Source organism: Manacus vitellinus, unplaced genomic scaffold (assembly GCF_001715985.3).
Source record: "Manacus vitellinus isolate BGI_N305 unplaced genomic scaffold, ASM171598v3 scaffold_8_pilon, whole genome shotgun sequence".
NCBI classification, from domain to species: domain Eukaryota; kingdom Metazoa; phylum Chordata; class Aves; order Passeriformes; family Pipridae; genus Manacus; species Manacus vitellinus.
Genome location: NW_021940864.1, coordinates 8,835,989 through 8,855,947, shown reverse-complemented (window position 1 = coordinate 8,855,947; position 19,959 = coordinate 8,835,989). Strand labels below are relative to the sequence as shown.

The following is a 19,959-nucleotide window of genomic DNA, read 5'->3' as shown; positions in this document are numbered from 1 at the left end:
TTCTTTTCTCTTTCTCCTTCTTATTTTTTTTTCCCTTTCTTTTTTTTTTAACTCTTCCCCCCTCCCCAAGGAAGGGGGAGGGCTGAAACCCACCCCGCGGAGGAGGGAAAAGGAGGGAGGAAGAGGAGGGCGCAGGCTCCTGCCAATCCGAGCGGGTGCCGGCGGCAGCCCTCCCGAGGAGGGCAGAGCTGCCAGGTGCGGGGTGCCGGCCCTTCCCGCCTCCCTGCCGGGGGGAGCCGGCCCCTTTCCCGGCCCTTTCCCGGCCCCTTCCCCGCCCTCCTGCCGGGACCCGCCGTGGAGCTCTGGGCACGTGTCGTCCCGGCCCGAGCGGGAGCGGGAACACCCCCAGACAGACCGGAGTGGGAAGGGACACGCAGGGACCTGAGGCGGGCTCTACACGCGTGGGCCTGGAATATCCTGAGATCCTCCTTCCAGACCTCCTGTATGAAGGCGCGGGGCCGCCCTGCTTCTCTGTGTCCTCTCCTCTGCCCTTCCATAACCCCCTGTTTCATCTCCTACAGCCTTGCGCGACAGCATCGTTTCTCTCCATCCCTCCCTGTCTTTGCTTCTCCTCTTCCCATTTCACCCCTTTCGGTGTCCTTCTTACTGTGTGACCCTCGCTTCTAGACGGGTGGTTATCCCTGCTCTTCTGGCTGCACAGAGGGCAAAACACTCGTGATGGAAAAACACCCGTGGTGGTGCCGACCTGAAGTTGACTTGAAACGTGGCAGTTGATAACTGCATGAAATGCCCGGGATACTTGGTGCTTGGCTGATGTGAGAAAGCCCATCTGATGTCTGCTGTAAAAGAGAGGAGCAGGAAACACACCACGCTGTAGGAGTACTGTCGGGAAGGTTGCAACTACCAACAGGCGTTGAACATAACACACCAAATCAAGTAGATTTAAGAAAAATGTGAATATTAGAAATTATGCTCTTGTGCATCGTAGCTGATGGGCAATTTGCAAAGTTATTTTTGCCTTAATTTACATTTATTTAAAATTATCCACATTCCAAAAATAATCCACAATCCAAAAATAATCCACATTCCAGAAAGTGTATACAAATACCTCTGGTACCAGTGGGCATCTACAGAAATGTCAAAGGGAGGTATCCCTCTAAAACATCTGTGACACCAGAACTTAAGGACTCTAATAAACACATAAAATTATGAAAAATAGTGCTAAATGAGAATTGATACAATTTTTGTGTTGCTGTTACTGTTTGTTACTTGTACACCTCACTGAAGGAGTAAGTGAGCAGATCCATTGGAGTCAGGATTATTCAGATTATTAATGGGAAAAGGATCAGGAGCTGAGAGAGGGAGAAATAGCACAGATTCTTGATTTTGATAGATAAGTAATTGTATTTAAATACTGTACATGGAATCACAGGCCTATGCCTTACCTCTGGCATAATATTATAATTACATTTTGAAGCAATCCTTTTCATCTGAGACTCTCAAACATTTTACAAACACCACACCTTAATGAAGTAATTATCTGCATTTTACATATGCTACACTGAGGCATTAAGAAGTGACACGATTTAAGATTTAAACTTGAATTGTACTTGACCACATGTAGATAAAGAGCTTTGAGTAACAATCTGGAAGAAATATCAGGTGTCAGAATGAGATGATGAGATGCATCATAGAGCCACTGTGCTCTGACTTGATAACAGAAAACAGATTACCTGTACTGAGTAGAAAGTTGCAAAAGAGGGTAGCACACATCAAAACTAGGGTTTAAATTATTTGATTTCTATCCTGTTCTCCCCATGTTAGTCCAGGTGTAAGGATGATTTTTTTTAAGACAATAAATACTGACTTTTGCATCTGTGCCTCAAGGTGGTGTGCTCCCTACCTAAAGTCTTTTAGTCACATTCCTGCTTTGGAGCTGGTTACTTTCACTTTCTTAAATCTCTCTGCATTTGAAGTAACTTTATTTAGGGACCTTTACTGCAAAGGAAGCAATGTGGCAAGAAGTGTGTACATGCTGACAGGTGGGAAAATTTCGAGGGGAAATTTTGTGTATTGGTTACCTGCAGGATTGGGTCTCCTAGAAGAAATAAAATTAACTAGAAGAAATAAAATCACACTGCTTGCCGGCAAGAGCAAGGTCGGCTCAACAAACTCTGCAAAATGAAATGCATTTCAAATTTACCAAACCAAGAGAAGCTCCCAAAACTGGGAATGATGATCATTACTTTTCTTGAGATTACTTAACGCAGTGCTCAATGTCTGTATTAAACTATCAGAGACTGTAGCAGTAGGTGCTTTAAAAAAACAAGCTTCCCAGAGATAGCCAGTTCCTGCAAAGAGGTTTCCATAAGCAAATCTGTTTTGTCGGTACTACTGCAGCTTTCTAGGACCATTGAAACCTGCAATCTTTACATACATCTTTGTTCCTCAAGAGCTGTCAGGAGTATATGAATTTAGGATTAAAACTAACAGTACATACCTGCTAATTGGGAAGTGATTTAATAAAATACTAAAACAAGGTTAGGTGTTACTCAAACTGTTTCAAGGATTGGATGTAAAAATGATACAAATTATTGATTTGGTTCCAAACTCTTTCGCTGTTTCTAATTTGTCCAGAAAACTTTGATGGTTAATCTTGTGTCAATTGTATGTAGGCACTATTATGTATTGTCTTTCTATGCTGCTAGGGAATCACTTTACAGCAATTTTTTTTTCTGAAAAGATGACACCTCTAAATTATATTTAGAGACTTTATTGACTTGCTGTAATATTCCTTCTGCTCTGTTATAATTTAATTTTTATACTGGATCCTTCTACAATATCACCAGAATTATTATAATTAATACTCTACAAAATAGAAACATCTAAAGTACAAATGGGAAATAACTTATTGACATAGAATTGTACCTCAGTTACCTTAGCTACCAGTCCTTGTTCTGATCTTGGGCATGTAGCAGCACATCTCTGTGTCTTAGTTTCTTGACTGAAAATTGAGATAATGATAGTGATCTTAAGAAGGTGCTTTTTGATTTCCAGATGAAAGCAATTTATGGGAGAGAGACATTATTTAGTTTTTTTTCCCCAAACTGGGGGTTTGACAGGCCTGAATGTTGTCTCAAACCCTTGTAAAGCTAAAGCCCAACACCATTCATCTTGACCAAATGGTTAACTATCAGCAGACAAAAACTGACTTTATCTGTGTCAAAATATAGAAGACATTTATTATGAAGCTGTGCAATGAATTTTAAAGTGTCCTGGCACCTTGCTAGCAAAACCTGTATTAAACATATTTTGAATGTGCTTAAGAGTCTTGTTATAACATGGAAAAATCTCAGTCCTTGTTGGTTGGTGAAACCATGTCATAACCTGTTTCGTATAAAACTGTCTTTAAACTGTGCTTAAGCAACAGCTGGTGGTTTCTCCTGTGAACAGTAGATGATGTTTAATTAGCCTTACAGTCATCTACATTACAATCAAATCAAAGAATGCAGTTGCAACACATTCCCGATTTGTATTGTAAATGTGACCCTAACTGTGTTCCTAAAATCTCTGTCATGTGCTACAGCTGGATACACTGACCTGATTGTAATGTAAGCAGAAACTTAGTGCACTAGCAGAAATTCCCATTTCTAAAATCATACTAGTTCTTTACAAATAGATACATTTATTGTTTGAAGCTTACTACCCAAAAAAAAAAAAAGTTTACTTCTCTAGTATGCTATGCTCTCATTAATTATTCTGTTTAATAGTGCTTCTCAAAATCATCTCTTAGAAAAGGAATTTGGATTACACAATTTTGGAAAACAAACCTGTTGCCACCAAGCATGAGCTAACATGTTATAGTACTCTACGGCTTATCACAAGTAAGCCAGCACCCAGTTTTGTAGTCCAGAAAAAGTCTTGGTTGATTATCTGTGCAAATAAACTACGCTGTGTTGAATATTCTAGTTTGCTTAGAGTTGTATTCTGCCTGAGGACTTATTTAATACCTGTGTCTCTTTTCAGCTCTCCAGTAAGGGTTCTAAAATGAAAAACTTTTTAGCATTTTTGAGTAAAGTAGTGAACTTTTGATTCCATGGTTCCAAGTACTCAGAATGGGTTTTGGATGAGTAATATAGCTCACTATGCAAGTGTTACTGCTGTCCAAGCTAGGGTAGTCCAATGACAGAATGAATAACATTTTTACAGTTTTCATGGACTACAAATTTGGATACTTTTGAATGTACCATTTAGGTATTAGGTCTTCAGATTTCTGGAAACAGCGGTCTTCTAAACAAAAAACAAAAAACAAAACAAACAAACAAAAACCCAAACAAACAAAAAAGAGAAACCAATGAACCAAATCCCTACCTTTTAGCATAAGTTAATTTTTCAGCATGCCTTGAAGTCAGTATACACCACTGATTTGTTGGTGCTTTAGTGGCTGTCTACTTCTGATGATCTTTATGCATCTCAGCATAGATTTACGTGTCCGACTGCGGGCACCCAGTTGAAAATATTTTGTTGCCACTTAGAGATAAATGGTTTCTTGAGAAAGCAAAGAGCTAGTGTCATAATCTAAAATGTGTTTTGGGTAGTCACAAACCTGTGTAACTTGAATTGATAATGTTTTCTTATCTCTGTGAAATGGGTCTAAGACCATGCTTGGATATGAGAGTACTCTGAAACTCTGGATTTCGAGGTTTTCTGAAATTGATAGTCAAATCTGCTGTAAAAGAATAAAACTTCAGCTAAATGTACCTCAGCTTTTTGGACTCTCTATATCATTTCTAAAAGAGCTCTGATTCTCATTCTCACTTTTGGTCAAAATTAATGGGAAACTCACTCTTAGTTAGAGCAATTCGGGAATGCTGAGGAGCATATATATAAATATTATTTTCTATTCTGACTGTCATTTACATGATACACTAAATACTCTGGAAAGACTTAAAACACGTACAAACTTTTTCCTGAAAAGGATTAATACAAAAAATTGTATAGGGAAGACCAATAAAACTGTTGGCATTTAAACTTGGAAGAGGTGAGGAGATCAAGTGATAACCAAAGTCATTAAGATGTAGAATGCAGTTGTTTTCTCCTTCTATACTTATTTAGTCTATTGGATCATTTCAGTTAGTTGTTCATAAACTATAGCTGTTTGAGGCAGGTTTCCCACTGCAATTAGTTGGGTGACTGAAAACTCACTCTAGAGCTTGCCTGTAAAAATGACAGAAGTAATGTTGAGGTGGTTAGGATGAGTGTAAGATAAGGAGGTGTACTTTTGTCTTATCTAGTCAAACACTTCTCAGAGAAACACTGGAAGATTTTGAGACAGCATAAAGATAGGTAGAGGCTAATAAGTGATTGGCTTAGTTTGTCATGAATAGTATAGGAGACATTCTTAATTGTTTCACTGACTGATAAAAAATTGGCCAGTAGGTGAACACAATACAAAACAAGTATAGATTCTCAGATAATACCTACATAAAAGTAACATACACATATAAATATATGTACATATCACAAATATATGTCTATAATAAATAAATACATGTATAATAAATAACAGTGGAATTTCCTCCCAATGAATTCATAGTTGTTGGAAGACCAATATGTCAGCTTAAACACTGGGTTACCAGCTGCAGACACATTGTGTATTTAAAGCCATGTAAGTGGCCACATTGAGTCAGATGGCAAGCAGTCGTATATCAGGGGCTGATATGGCTAAAGACTTAACCTTTTAACAGCAATAATGATGAGTGGAAAGGCTTGTCTAAGTCTTGCACTGAGAATGGAATTGAAAGCTGAACAGCAGACACCTGCAGATAAGCTATCTGATACATGAAAGAATTCAGAGTGCCAAACATCTCCTTTGGTTTTGTCTGGAGACTCCTGTCAAGCATGAGGGAAAGGTATTCTCTCAAGGATGATCTAGTAGTGTGCCCAAGCAGGTGGAACACCATGTGGAAAGGTATCCAGTACCTGAGAAAATTAGCTGTGCTGGAGGTAATCTATAAGGATTAAAATAATGAACAGTCCCCTGTAGATCCATATGAGGTCCAGTGTACACAATCCATGTGATGGAAGTTTGTATGGAACTGCCTTTCTCCACCTCTGGGAAAAAAAAAAACAAAGAAACAAAAACCAAAACAAACAAAAAAACCTCCCAACCCACAAACGATTGTCCACAGTTTGTTTTCTCCCGATTGGAGGCCAGAGTAGACCAGTTATGGTGGTCAGTATGGCCAAGGCTGAGATGATGTTTCAGGGAGTCCTTGTATCTTCTCTTTGGGGCTCCTCTCTTGTGGCAGCCAGTGGCAAGTTCACCATAAAGCAAGATCTTAGAGAGGCAGTGGTCCTTCATCCTGGAGACGTGCCCTGCCCAGCACAGCTGTGTTCTCAGCAACATGGCCTCAATACTTGTGACTGCTGCTTGTTCTCGAACAGAGGTATTAGTCACATAATCTGACCAGTGGATGTTTAGGATTGTACGGAGACAGCGTTGATGGAAGCGTTCTAGGAGCCACAGATGGTGGCAGTAGATGACCCATGATTCAGATCCGTATAAGAGAGTAGACAGCACTATGGCTCTGTAAACACTGATCTTGGTACTTTTCTTCAGGTGTTTATTTCGCCAAACTCTTTTATGAAGTTTTCCGAAAGCACTGTATGCCTTTGCTAACCTGTTGTCTATCTCTCCATCAATCTTACCATCCGAGGAGATGAGGCTACCAAGGTAATTAAACTGCTGGACTGATTTGAGCTCTGCTTTGCCAATGCTGATATGGGGATGAAGGAAGACTTCCTGAGGTGCAGGTTGATAGAGAACTTCTGTTTTCTTTAAACTGACTTCCAGCCCAAAGAACTCAGCAGCGTCTGCAAAGCAGGATGTTAAACGCTGCAGAGCTGCTTCTGTGTGGGCAACAAGGGCGGCGTCATCAGCATAAACCATAAAGATGGTTTAAGGTCTTGGTGTGGGCCTTCAGTTGCCTTAGGTTGAATAGGCTTCCATCAGTACAGTATTGAATGTAGATACCGTCCTGATCATCAAGGTCTGCTGTGGCCCTTTGGAGCATCATCATGCTGAAAAAGATTGTGAATAGGGTTGGTGTGAGAACGCAGCCTTGTTTCACACCATTAGTTATTAGAAAGGGCTCAGAAAGTGAATTGCCATATCTGACTTGGCCGTGCTGATCCTCATGGAGTGAGATGATCATTTTAAGGAACTTGGGGGGACAACCTAAACGTTCCAAAATCTGCCACAGACCTTTTCTGCTCACAGTATCAAAGGCCTTGGTGAGGTCGACAAAGGTTACATAGAAACCTTTGTTCTGTTCCCTACACTTCTCTTGCAGTTGTCTGAGGACAAATACCACGTCTGTGGTGCTCCTGTTGGCTCTGAAACCACACTGACTTTCAGGAAGGATTCCTTCTGCTATAGTGGGTATTAGTCTGTTCAAGAGTATTCTTGCCAGGATTTTGCCAGCAATGGAGAGCAGAGTAATACCACGATAGTTTGAGCAATCTGATTTAATTCCTTTCTTCTTATACAAAGTGATGATGACTGCATCACGTAGGTCTGATGGTAGTTCACCGAGCTCCCAACAGCGCACCACAAACTCGTGAAATTTGGTGTGGAGCGCAAGGCCCCCATGTTTCCAGACTTCAGGTGGAATTCCATCGACCCCAGCTGCCTTGCCGATTTTCACCTGCTGTATGGCCTTGAGGGTTTCTCCTAAAGTGGGGGCAGTATCCAATTCATACTTTACTGGTTGTTGTGTGATGGACTGAATTGCTGAGTCTTGGACTACACGGTTGGTACTGAAAAGAGTCTGAAAGTGTTCAGACCATCGATTCAGAATGGAGGTTTTATCTGTTAGAAGGGTTTGACCATCAGCGCTGAGTAGAGGGCTTTGAACCTGGTATGTAGGCCCGTATGCTGTTTTCAAGGCCTCATAGAAACCTTTGTGATCACCTGTATCTGCGCATAATTGAGTTTTTTCAGCTAGATCGATCCACCACTTGTTCTGGATGTCACGGAGTTTCTGCTGGAGCTTGCTGCATGCGAGATGAAAGGCCATTTTTCTTGCATGACGGGATGGCAGCGCAAGGTGTGCTTGGTGGGCGGTTCTCCTGGAACAGGCTCCCCAGGGAATGGTCACGGCCCCAGGACTGCCAGAGCTCAAGGAATGTTTGGAAAACGCTTTCAGGCACAGGGTGGGATTGTTGGGGTGTCTGTGCAGGGCCAGGGCTTGGACTGAATGATCCTGGTGGGTCCCTTCCAGCTCAGGATATTCTGTGATTCTGTGAAAGGAGAAAACTGCCCCATTGATGAGCTTTGAATGTGGATTATGAGTTAAACTTGTACTGTGTCAGTGCTGACAGAAGGGAAAAGCCAATTCATATTGGATAAACGAGGAGCTCAATATACAAATGTGTATGGATACACAAGGATCTCAATATACAAATATATCTGGATACACCTGGATCTCAATATACAAATGTATATGGATACACATGGATCTCAATATACAAATGTATATGGATACACATGGATCTCAATATACAAATGTATGTCTTTATGCACCTTAATATTTTAATTTTGAAACTATTTGTTACTTGTTCAGAAGCAACAGCAAAGGATCAGACAGTCTTGTGGAAACTTGGAATCCCAGAATGGTTTGGGTTGGAAGGGAAATTGCAAATCAACTTCGATGGCAAAAAGCTGAAACTTGCATTCTTATGTGCATCCCAGACCATAACAAAGTACAAGCTCAAACCTTTAATATATGTAGTTCAAAGGAATGGGATGTTCAAGTTGCAGAATAGGCATAGCAAGAGTAGCCATGATAAATGATCAAAAACCTAGAATAGAGAGGCAAACAAAGAAGCAAAACTCAGACTTCTGAAGGCAATCATGCAGATGGCAGCAATGAACCACTGGGAGAGTTGTCCTGTGAGGAAAAGAGAAATTGAAAAGTAGTTAAAAAAAAAAAAGTAGTTAATAAAGTAGTTGAAGGTGATAGAGGGAGAAAATCATTGAATGTAAACCAAAATAAAAACAAATCTAGAGAGCCCTGACAAGAAATAGAAGTAACCTGACTTACCAGTGGGCATTTTCTACATTTCCCATTTTAAAAAAGTGGCGGTAAAGATGGAAAGAGTCAGAGGCGGCTACGAAAGGTACATTCCTTTTAGTTTAGATGTAGTACACTTGTGTGTTAGCTGCTTTTCTCTCTAGTTAGAACAAACTGATAGTCACAATAGATGTACTTGTGTGTAGTGAAGGGTACAAATCCTAACAAAAATGGGGGCCAAAGAAGATTCAAGCTATGGACTCATGGAAGTCAGAGAGGAATGGGCCATAAAGGAAATAGGTTCCCATGTTACCAAATGCCCCCTGAAACCTGATAACTCATTGCCCACAAGATATAACAATATTTGATAGTATCATGAATGTATTTTTTTTGTGCTAACATATGTAGTGTGAAACATTTGCTTGGTATCACTATTTCTAGTTGGCAGCAGAACTATAAAGAGGGGGAAATTACCATTAAAAAAAAAAAGAAAATGTTCCAATCTTATTTACAGTTCAGTAACTTGTAATTTGAAGCCCTAGACAACATGGACATGATGTGTCATATCATAATGTAATTGCTATAATTATTTATCATTTTCTTCACTGCACATCAATTGTTTAAGCATTATGCTAATGGCTGTATTCATAATGTTTGAAAATAGAGCGTTAGGAACAGGAAAGAAAAATATAAATACTTTTTCATTACTATAACTGTTGCTATAGCTGCAAACCATTCTTCGGGTCAAGACAATATGCATGCACTTAAATAACAAACATTTTTTTTTGTATGTAAGCTTTCTTCCTCCACCTTTACAATATACTAAGAAGTGTTAAACAAGTAACATTCACATTTTAAACCAACATTTACTAACATCACCTGACGAGTCTATCTGTGTAACTGCTCAGCAGTTTTAAATTCAGAGGTTAACACTTCTGCAGAAGTTTGTAGATTATTAAAATAATCACAATAATGCTACACTGTATGCAAAGTCAGAGAACGTTTTCCTGTGATGAAGATTATTCAGAGTAATTGCCCTAAATACGTGAGAGGCGTAAAGGAAAGCAGACGCTGTAAGATAGCTTTATACTTGCAAAACACACTGGTTATAAAACACAGGAATGCATGTACTGTGGGAAGGTTTCTTACCATCATTTATGACAGATAGGTTTTAGGGATTACAGCTCAGGAATTTAGGGTCTTGTTGCATAATGTTTTAATTCATCTAAGCTGGTGCCGCCACAGCCCCCTCCACTCTCCTGCATATCCCTCTTCCACCCACTGAGCTGGGACTGACATTTATCTGACCACACAATGCAGCAGTTTGCAGATGAAAAATGCATACCTGCTGATGCTACGTGGAAGGTATTGCTTGATATAATACCCCTGGCCTGTTTAACCATCTCACCTGGCAGTTCAAATCAGCACCAAAATTGTCATAAGGGAGCAGTGGTAGCACACAGGTGGGAGACAGGAGGGAAATTGGGAATGTGGCAAAATTGCCTTGAGGCGTTTTAAACTGCCAGGAACTGTACCTGTGCGTTCCTGTCCAGCACCTGCATGTGCTGTGTCACCTTAGACAAGCCAGGTAACTTCAGTCACCTTCTCAGTACTAGGACACCTCCCCACTGGTGTTTAGTAGGCTGGACTAGCCAATGCAATCCCAAACAATAGAGCAGCTGTAGGTATTTTATGCCTAATATGTTCATCCAGGTGCCTGTAGCACTGGAGTCAACATCAGCACTTTGGTAGCAGTTTCCATTAGTAGGTACGAAATACTGTAATCCTGACTAGAGCAACACCTCATTTCCTTTGGGAACAAAGTTATAATTTATAATTTGTGATATGCTGTGGTCCCTGGTTTGGTTAATAAACTATGAAAAAAAGACTGTGAGGTAACTTCAACCTCTTTTGACAGCAAAAGACGGTTAAGAAATCTAAGGTGTAAGGTTCTCTATGCACCCTAAGGCACCCTCCTTTACATTCATTCTATACACCAAACAAGGTATGTGTTCTGTGAAAAACTGCGTGAAGAATAGGAAATCTAAGGGTGTATTAGCAATCAAATGTACTGTTTTACAACAGTAGCCCACTAGGCTTTATTTGTTCAGACTTAACCTTGCAGCTCCAGTACTGACACCTAAACTGCCATCTTCTTAGTTACCTACCCACATTGGCAGAGGTGGAGAATGTTGTATTCCAGAGGCAAGAGGCATCACTTAGTATGGGGTGGGGTTTGGGTGAGGCTAAGGAAAATGATCCGTCTTTCTTCTCTTTCACACCCAGCCTGGCAGTGTCTGTCTCTAGTGCCTCGACAGGGAAGCTGGGAAGCTAAAACCCCATCAGACACAGAGTGCCTGGCCTATTTATCTTTCCCCTGGGTGAAAGGAATTGCTCCAGCTCCTTAGGAACTCTTTGATGTGTGTGCATGTGTATACATATTTATATATATACACATACATGAAATAGATTTTACCTGATGGATTCTGAGTCTGGCTGGGAAGAATATGGGGGAAAAGCTCCATCTGGTTTCTGCTTCTTGTAGTATCCAAGCAGGGTGAGATTTTCTCATTGGACATTCTTTTCCTTTCTTTCCCTTCTGGTTTTGTTCCATAAGCTGTAGCAATACAAATTCAACCTTTAGTGGCTTTTGTATTCTACTTACTGTTCTGGCCCTTTACCAAAAGTTATAGTAAGGAACGCAGGTGATTTTTAACATTTGGCAAAAACTGAATGGAATTTCAAGGACAGAGAAAAGCCACCACAAAACTGAGGTAGTTTTCTCTGCTCAAAATCATGGGGAACTCTAAAGCAGGGAGTTGTGAGAGCCTCTTGGAAAGACCTCAAGGATTCTATCCAGTAGAGAGCAATGAAAATAATTACAAGTGTTAGGCAAATTGATGGTTGCTATTAACACCCCTTATAACTTGCTATTAATTTTTCAGAATATTTGACCTTATTTTGTATCTTATACCTCAATCATACACTTACTAGTACTTTTATTCTTATATTTACATCTGATAATGAATATCTTGATACTTATGAAGCTATTGTACAAAATAAGGTTGATATGGCACAAGAAAAAACAAGTTTCTGTACTCTTCATGAGTTCTTTTATCTTTCATAATAATTAGTTAATTGCTGCAATAGTTAATTGCCAAATATGAAAGGATGAATTTGTAAATCATTACCTACAGAAACCTGGTACAAACCTGACAATTCTCAGAAATCACCTTTAGAACAAGTGTTTTCTCATATTTAAGTTTACAACAGTGGTCAGGTTCCTTTTTATTTTAGCCTCAGTTATCCAGATATTAATCAGACTGCATCTTAAAAAGCTCTGCATGCACCAGCTGATTTCCATTTTTCATGCCTTTTAAGAACTCTGAAGGCTGTCTCTACCCATTTTTCCCCTTCTAAAGAATATGACACTGATCTTGGAAGTTGAAGCTGTTTCACTGAAGCCTCCCCTGAGAGATTAATCATGATGAACTAGTTTAAATGCTAGGGCTCCCTGTCGGTCAATGATCCCAGTACAGAAGCTGAAAACTCTTCAGCTTCTACAATTGATTAAGTAACATTTGTTACTGTCAAATGAGAAACACTTACTGAGTATAACATGTGAGCATTTAATTCTTACAGAACATTTGCTGTTTGTCAAGTGCGGGATCCCCTTCTGTTCAGACTGGTCCTCAGCTTTCACAAATTATTTGGCAGTACTTGGTGAGGAATTTCCATTCTTCTACTAGTTCCTGCTCCACTGCTGTTCTGTGAACAGCCTGCACAAAGTTCACCATGGAATTTTCTAGCTTGCTTGGCTTTTTTTTTGTTTGGTTTTGTTTTGGTTTTTTTTAATTGTCGTTTGTGAAGAGGTATTTATGATGGATCAGTTCCATCATTCCGATGGCTTGTTTTGTTCTGGAGATAGTTTGGAGATTTTATAACAATGTGCTAGTGAGTTTGTTGTAACGTATTTATTTATAACCAGAGCTCTCACCAGCCGACTGGTGAGCTGTTTGACTTATCAGGGAATATTTGTTTAACTCAGTTTCCTAAATATGATTAAAAGAACAGTGTTTGAGTAAATAGTCTCAGAATAATTACGAGAAGCAGGACATTTAATTAGGTGGAATGATAATCAGATCATAGAATCACAATTCACGGATTCTGATGGAAAGGATCACCGTGCTTAAAATCTGACCCCTCGAGCCCCCCCTGAGAGGCGGTCAGGGGGCAGGGAGAGGAATGCCAGAGGCTTTGAAAAACAAGCCACAGATACCCAGGGAAGTTCATAGGAGGCTTAGAATCCTTCAGCCTTCGCTGTTGCCATTTCGATTCTATGCTCCGTGTTAGAACACACTTACAAAAAGTGTTCTGATTTTGTATGTTTATATTTCTGGGTAGAAAATGTGCAATATTGGGCTGAGTTACCTCCCCCGCCCCAAAAAACTAAAACCCAAAACAAACCCAATCCCCCGGAGCAGCTGGGGCAGACACTTCGGGATCCTTCCGCAGATCTTTCCCAGTGAACGGGTGATAACCGGGGCAGCCCAGGGACGCGTTTCGTTCTCTGTGGGATCGGGAAAGTGGGTTTGGATAAAGGCCTGACGCTACCGTTACACCCCGACAGCCGCTGCGCTTTCCTCTTCCCCATCCCAATCCCGCTCCATCCTTCCCGCTCCATCCTCCCGCTCCATCCTTCCCGCTCCATCCTTCCCGCTCCATCCTTCCCGCTCCATCCTCCTCTTCCCGCTCCATCCTTCCCGCTCCATCCTTCCCGCCCGCCACTCGCTCCGCCCAACTGTGGGCACCGCCCCTCGGGGCCGCCCGCCCAACTGCGGGCAAAAAAGCCTCCGGGGCCGCCCCGCCCCTGCGCCGCCGCCTCCAATGGAGTTTGAACGCTTCCGAACCAGCCAGTCGTGAGGGCCAGCGGCCCAGCGGCGCGCTCTCATTGTGGTAAGGCGAAGGGGGCGTGGCGAGCGGCGTCGCAGTCGGGCCAATCAGCGCTCTGAGGGCCGCGTGGGGGGGCGGCAAAATTCGGGGCGGTGGCGGCGGGTTTGAGGTGCGGCGGGAACCGGGACCGGGGACGCTTGACTGACAGGGACACGGGACAGGGACACGACGGACACCGACAGGGACGGCGACACGAGCCGCCGGAGCTTGGGTCACTGCCGCCAGGCTCCGGACGGCATTTAACAGTGAGTGAGTGAGTGGGCGAGCGAGCGACCGCTCGGGGACGGCTGGGGGTGACAGGCAGCCCCCCGGTCCTGGATGGGGCCGGTCCGCTTGTCCGTCGTCGTCTCTAGTTTTAGTTACTCTGAGGTGCCCCGGTTTCATCCGCGTTGCTTTGAAAGGCTTCTGGGAATAAAGAAGCTTCGCTGACGCCTCTCACAGAGCCGCGAGTTTTCGCAAGGCTGAGATGCCACCGAAGTACAGCGTGAGCGGCGCTGGCTCTGCGACATCGATATAAGACGTGGAGAGAAGCTCTCTGAAATACAGCTGTCAAACGCAGCTGTAAGGGTATAAACCCCGCTGTTGCAGGTTGGGGGTTGATTAAAGCGAGGCTTCAAAATCCCCCCCGCCTGCGTACAAGTGTGTCAAAATAGGACTTAATATTTATAAGTTGGTGCTTTATTTAAAGCACTAATATTTAAAGTTTAGATCAGGAAGCCTGCACGATTATGGAATGCTGCATTCTAATCGCTGCTAAGCTTAAAAGTTCAGTTAATTTAAAAGCAAAGCTTATTTAATATTTTTTAAGGTCTAATTGTAGCTGTCTTTGTGTTTCAGGCATAGTTGTTGGAAACAAGAATCTGGTCAATATGAGCTGGGCTGTGGAGGAATGGAAAGAAGGCCTCTCCCCCAGAGTCCTTCAGAAGATCCATGAGCTGGAAAGTCAAGTCGATAAGCTTAAAAAGGAGCGCCAGCAAAGACAATACCAGTTAGAGACTTTGGAGGCAGCTTTGCAAAAACAGAAACAAAAGGTAACCTAAAATGCTATTCTGCATGCCAAATGCAGTTATAAAGATTTATTACCTGGTTGTTGTTAGGGGATGGGTTAGTGTTTTGTTTCTTCCCACTGACTGATGGGAAAGGTAACACAGAAATATTAACTGTTTATCTTCATTTTACCTCATACTCATCATATTCTCCCCTTTGCTTAGTTCTCATTGATTGTTAATAGAATTCCTTCTTCCTATCTGGCATGGTTGTCCACCTCCACGTGTTTACGTGTACTTTGAGGTTTTCCTACAGCTCTTTATGACTGGGAAAATAAATTTTTTATTGTTATACCTATTAAAAACCTTGATAACGAGTGGGCCTGCTTTAGCTAACAGACCTGCAGAGTTGGCAGTGTCTTCCTGTTTCACCTTGACCACAGATACCTATAATCTTTTACTTGGTTTATGTAATTCCCTGGTTTTTTCCCTGTAGAGACTGGGGTTTTGTAATTTGGTGTTACTTTTCATTTTTAGGGCTATAATTTTACACCTTGTCTGATTCTACCCTGTCAGCCCTCTAACCAGGAAACCAGAGACCCTCTTGGTCAGGGTTCTACCATGCTTCAGACAAGTGTGACCCATTTGGTTCAGTTTTTGTTTTGTAATATTTGACTACAGCTCAGAGGCAATTTAGAAAGGTTGCCTTTTATTTAGTTTAGGTTGCTACAACTTTCTAGCAAATGTCTTAAACATTGTAGTTTCCTTTTGAGTTTCTTCCCCATGACTTTCCAGGTACTTACTTCAACCATTCCAAGGAACTGTTGTGTTCTCCAAACAAAAAGAAGCTTTAAAACTCTCAGAAGCAGCAGCTAATATTCACTATTTTTCAGTCAAAAGAATTAACATTGTGCCAAAAATGAAGCCTGCCCCTCACATGCTTCTCCAGAGAGGAGAAGGACATCTTTACTGCCAGGCTCCATCTTCAAAGCTGTGACTCTTGACTCACTATACAAGGACTGTACAATGATTATTAGTTTTTACGGACTAATGGGCTTTTTGATGAGTTTGTCTCTAATCAGTAAATAAAAATTTTTAAAGTCACTGAGTTGAATTTTAGGAAATGTGCTTTTTTTTCCATACCTGAAAATAGTTAAACAAAGTGTATATCTGAAGGTTTTTAGAGCTGTCAGGATTTTGAAATGTTAGGAAGAAAATAACACTATGTAAACTTTGTGTTACTAGAATAATCGTAATTGCACAGAAGGATGGAGAGGACTTTATAATCTCAAAGATGTCTTTATATTCCAACTAGGTTGAAAATGAAAAAAATGAGTCTGCAATACTAAAAAGAGAAAACCAGAGCTTGATGGAATTGTGTGATAATCTTGAGAAAGCAAAGCAGAAAATTTCACATGATCTTCAAGTAAAAGAATCTCAGGTCAACATTCAGTCAGGTCAGCTGAATTCCAGCAAGAAAGACATTGAAAGGCTAGAACAAGAACTGAAAAGGTGAGGACCTATGTACAGTGGTTATTTTGACATGTTTTGATTGTTTAGTATGTCTTTCATGGTCTTTTAGTTTCCCTTCATATCATACTTCATTCAGATTTTGTGACTGAAATCTCAAAATATTTTTTATACAGACACATGCATATACAGACTTCTACACAAGCCTTTGTACCACTTGAAGCAGTTAGTACCTGTAGTTCCTGTTTAATTCAAGAGAATTCTGCAGTGTCATGTGAAAATAGAGCCATTCATTCTGTGGGTTTTTTTTTTTTTTTTTTTTAACAAACAAAAAAGCTAGCACAGCTGAGATACTTGGTAAAAATAACCTGCAAAGAACTTGGAGTTGTGAGGAAAGTACATGGACAATTCACTCTGTAAGGTGAAGTCTACCAATAAAACATGAGCACTGAAGGAAGGAGGCATGAACATCTATTGGAGTCTAAGAGGAAGCTGCCAAAAGTAATGGGCCTGTGCCTGAGTCACAGAATCCAGTTGCTTTGGTAAAGTGGTGCCTAATTTATAACACCTCAACTTGTAAACACTGCTATTGCTGAGGTAGTGTCTTGTGTACTGTCTGTAGAGGTGGAATGCAATTCATACAACAAAAGACTTCTGTAATGCAGACACATCTACCATCCCTTGCACTTTCACACAGTGAAGGGAGTGCTCTCATCTGTTAAACTTGCTCTCATACTAGAGGCACCCTCCATTCTTGAATAAAAGGATTTCTGAAACAGTGTGTGTCATAAGGCTGAGTGTCCTGCCTATGCAGTAAACCATTGTCCTAGTACTAGTAATGCAGAATTATTGCCACAGGGAGGGGTAAGTCTGGGATACCAGCTTTCTTGATGGCTTGGGGTATTTATATCTGTTTGGTGGGTTTTGGTTTTCTGGTTTGTTTGCATTTTTTTCAGGGCCTGAAGTATGTCTGCTTCCTTTAACTTTTGCATGGCATGCCTCATACATGTCCTAATAGAAGCAAATAAAGTGGAAGCTGTGTTGGTCTTTCTGTTTGGGTTTCTCTTTGCCCCTTTTTGGGAAAACTAAGGATAGTTGAAATGTTTGATTGCTGTGAGAAATAATACAACAAAATAATTTGTGTCACGTGGAAACACCAACTTTGTGCAAGGAGTTGCTGGATCCATCAACGAAGAATCTAGTGAGATTCAACAGAGTTGCTAGAACCACACTAACGTTTTCTGTATCTCCTGTCAAATGGTTGGCCAAAGAGATTGTGAGTTAAAGATGCAGGTTCCACTTATCTATTCCCAAAATTAAGTCCAGTTTGCTGAGTTCTCTCCTTCCTGTTATATTACTTTACAGAGCTGTCCACTACAAAAGATCAGTGGTTACTACATGTGGCTTGTTATTGGCAGTTGTTTCTGGTTCTGTATTTGGCTGCATTTTGTTTTATGCTGATACCTGATAATTTACCACTTCATACCAACTGACAATCTACTGGGAGAGGAGTTCTTGGTGGTGTGCTGTAAAAGAGGGGAAAATGGAAAGGCAAGTTGTGGAGTCCCTAATGCAAGGGGCTACAGCCTAGAACTATTGTCTTATCAGCCTCTGCTCACTGAGGAGGACGAAAGTTACTATGTAGCCTCTAAAATAGTTATATGGTTTCGTTGGGTGGGCTTGTAACTCTTCATGCTCACAAAAGTCCCTGGAGTGCTTGGTCTGCTGTGTTGTTTACGGTGGTGATGTAAATGGAATACATGAAAACTACGCTGTCAAGTGGAGAGTTATTGCCTTCTGTTTCCATGAAGTATGCATAGTTTTCTCAGTGTGCAGTATTGGAACATAGCATATAAGCATATACATTGTGTGTTTCCTACCATAAAGATGTTTACTGAAGAGTAAGCGTTTCAATGATCTCAGTGTTTACAGTGCTTTGGGTCAGGGTTAGTTTAGCTGGACTGCAGCTTCATACAGTGAGACCTGAAGCAGTTCCAGCTGATTTTCATCTACTTGGGCTTTGGTTTTGTTTTTTAACTTTGACTTCTATATAGTTGATCACATATGTTGAAACTCTAAATAAAATATATTCTTCATATTCCTGTGTTACATGACCTAAAAATTTTCAGTGGATGTATTTTGACTTGATCTTTAAACTAAGTTCTTAGAATTGTATAATGTATTAGTGTATTTTAAGCTCTTAAAAAAAACCACAATTGACCTTTTAGTTTCCAATATTAATTTGTGCTTCTGCTTCTATCCTAAACAGATACAAATGTGAGCTAGAGAGGAGTCAGCAAACATCGATTGCAGGAGATGTATCAGTCAGTGGCACTCCACAGCAAAGTTTTACTGCTCCTTTAACACCAGTTCAAAGTAATAATGGTAAATGATTCCTTTCTTCATCTAGTACAAATAGTTAACTGTCAGTTTTCTTGGAAGGTGGAGTATTTTGAGCAGTACACTTGTACTGAGTTGCCTAGGCTCTGTTATACAGGTTATTATGAGAGTGTCTAATTTGTAGCACACAGGTTTCAATTTTAAAAATTATTAGTGCAGATTGAACACATCACAAATATTACATCTTTTCACTGCTACATTGATGGACATGGAATAATAGGAACATCCATCAACAGACTGCAACAATCTTTTGAATGCCTGTTCCTAGCATCAGCTCTTCCCTTCATGTAGTGGGGAGCAAGTTTCTTTCTTCATGTACCACAAGTACTTTAACTAAAATGCAGTCAACAGTCATATGTCTTATTCCCTTGGAAATTTATATTTTATTTGGGCTATTATTGTGCATGATAACCTGCACAATTTATACACTACACATTTCAAAGCATCACTTCTATCTTAAAATTAGCGACATCAAATAGATTTAAAATACTTGAACTTTGAACTTTGATGTGTTCAATATTGCACATGCTGTTTACCTCTTTCTGGACTGTGAACAAATGTTCTGTGAGTTTGGCATCTCAGTCTTACTCCATTGGGGAATCTGATGTACTCTCTTCCATTCTTATTCTTTTTACTTTCTTTATACATACCTGAAAAGGAGTGCAGTTAGTGGCAATGTCAAGTATTCCACTAAGCATGGCATTCCTGAAGTGGGGATTAGATTAAAATTATTTAAATAACTATTTAAAATTGTATTCCTGGGGAGATTTTTTGTCCTCTGAAAGCTGGAGTTTTAAATTCATTAAGATCATTGAATCCTAGAATATTTCAAGTTGGAAGGGACCCATAAGGGTAAAAAAACCTGTCTGGATTGATTAAAAAACTGGCTGGATGACCAGGCCCAGAGAGTAGAGGTGAATGGAGTTAAATCCAGCTGGTCACTAGTGTTGTTCCCCAATGTTCAGTATTGGAGTGAGTTCTGTTTAATACCTTTATCAAGACCTGGGTGAGAGAATCGAATTCACCCTCAGCAAGTTTACAGATGACACTGAATTGGACAGGAATGCTGATCTGCTTGAGGGCAAGAAGGCCCTGCAGAGGGATCTGGACAG

The 19,959-nt window shown here is 40.8% G+C and overlaps 1 protein-coding gene across 1 annotated transcript in view; it reads left to right on the top strand.

Annotated features, from left to right (window-relative positions):
• The first annotated feature begins 14,839 nt into the window (after nt 1-14,839).
• Nucleotides 14,840-19,959, top strand: part of CENPF (centromere protein F) — a 38,150-nt gene continuing 33,030 nt past the window's right edge. The window contains exons 1-3 of the mRNA XM_018085369.3: nt 14,840-15,022; nt 16,293-16,489; nt 18,717-18,832. Of these exons, the coding sequence (XP_017940858.2) occupies nt 14,861-15,022; nt 16,293-16,489; nt 18,717-18,832 (475 nt within the window). The 5' untranslated portion in view covers nt 14,840-14,860. The remainder of the gene's footprint in view (nt 15,023-16,292; nt 16,490-18,716; nt 18,833-19,959) is intronic.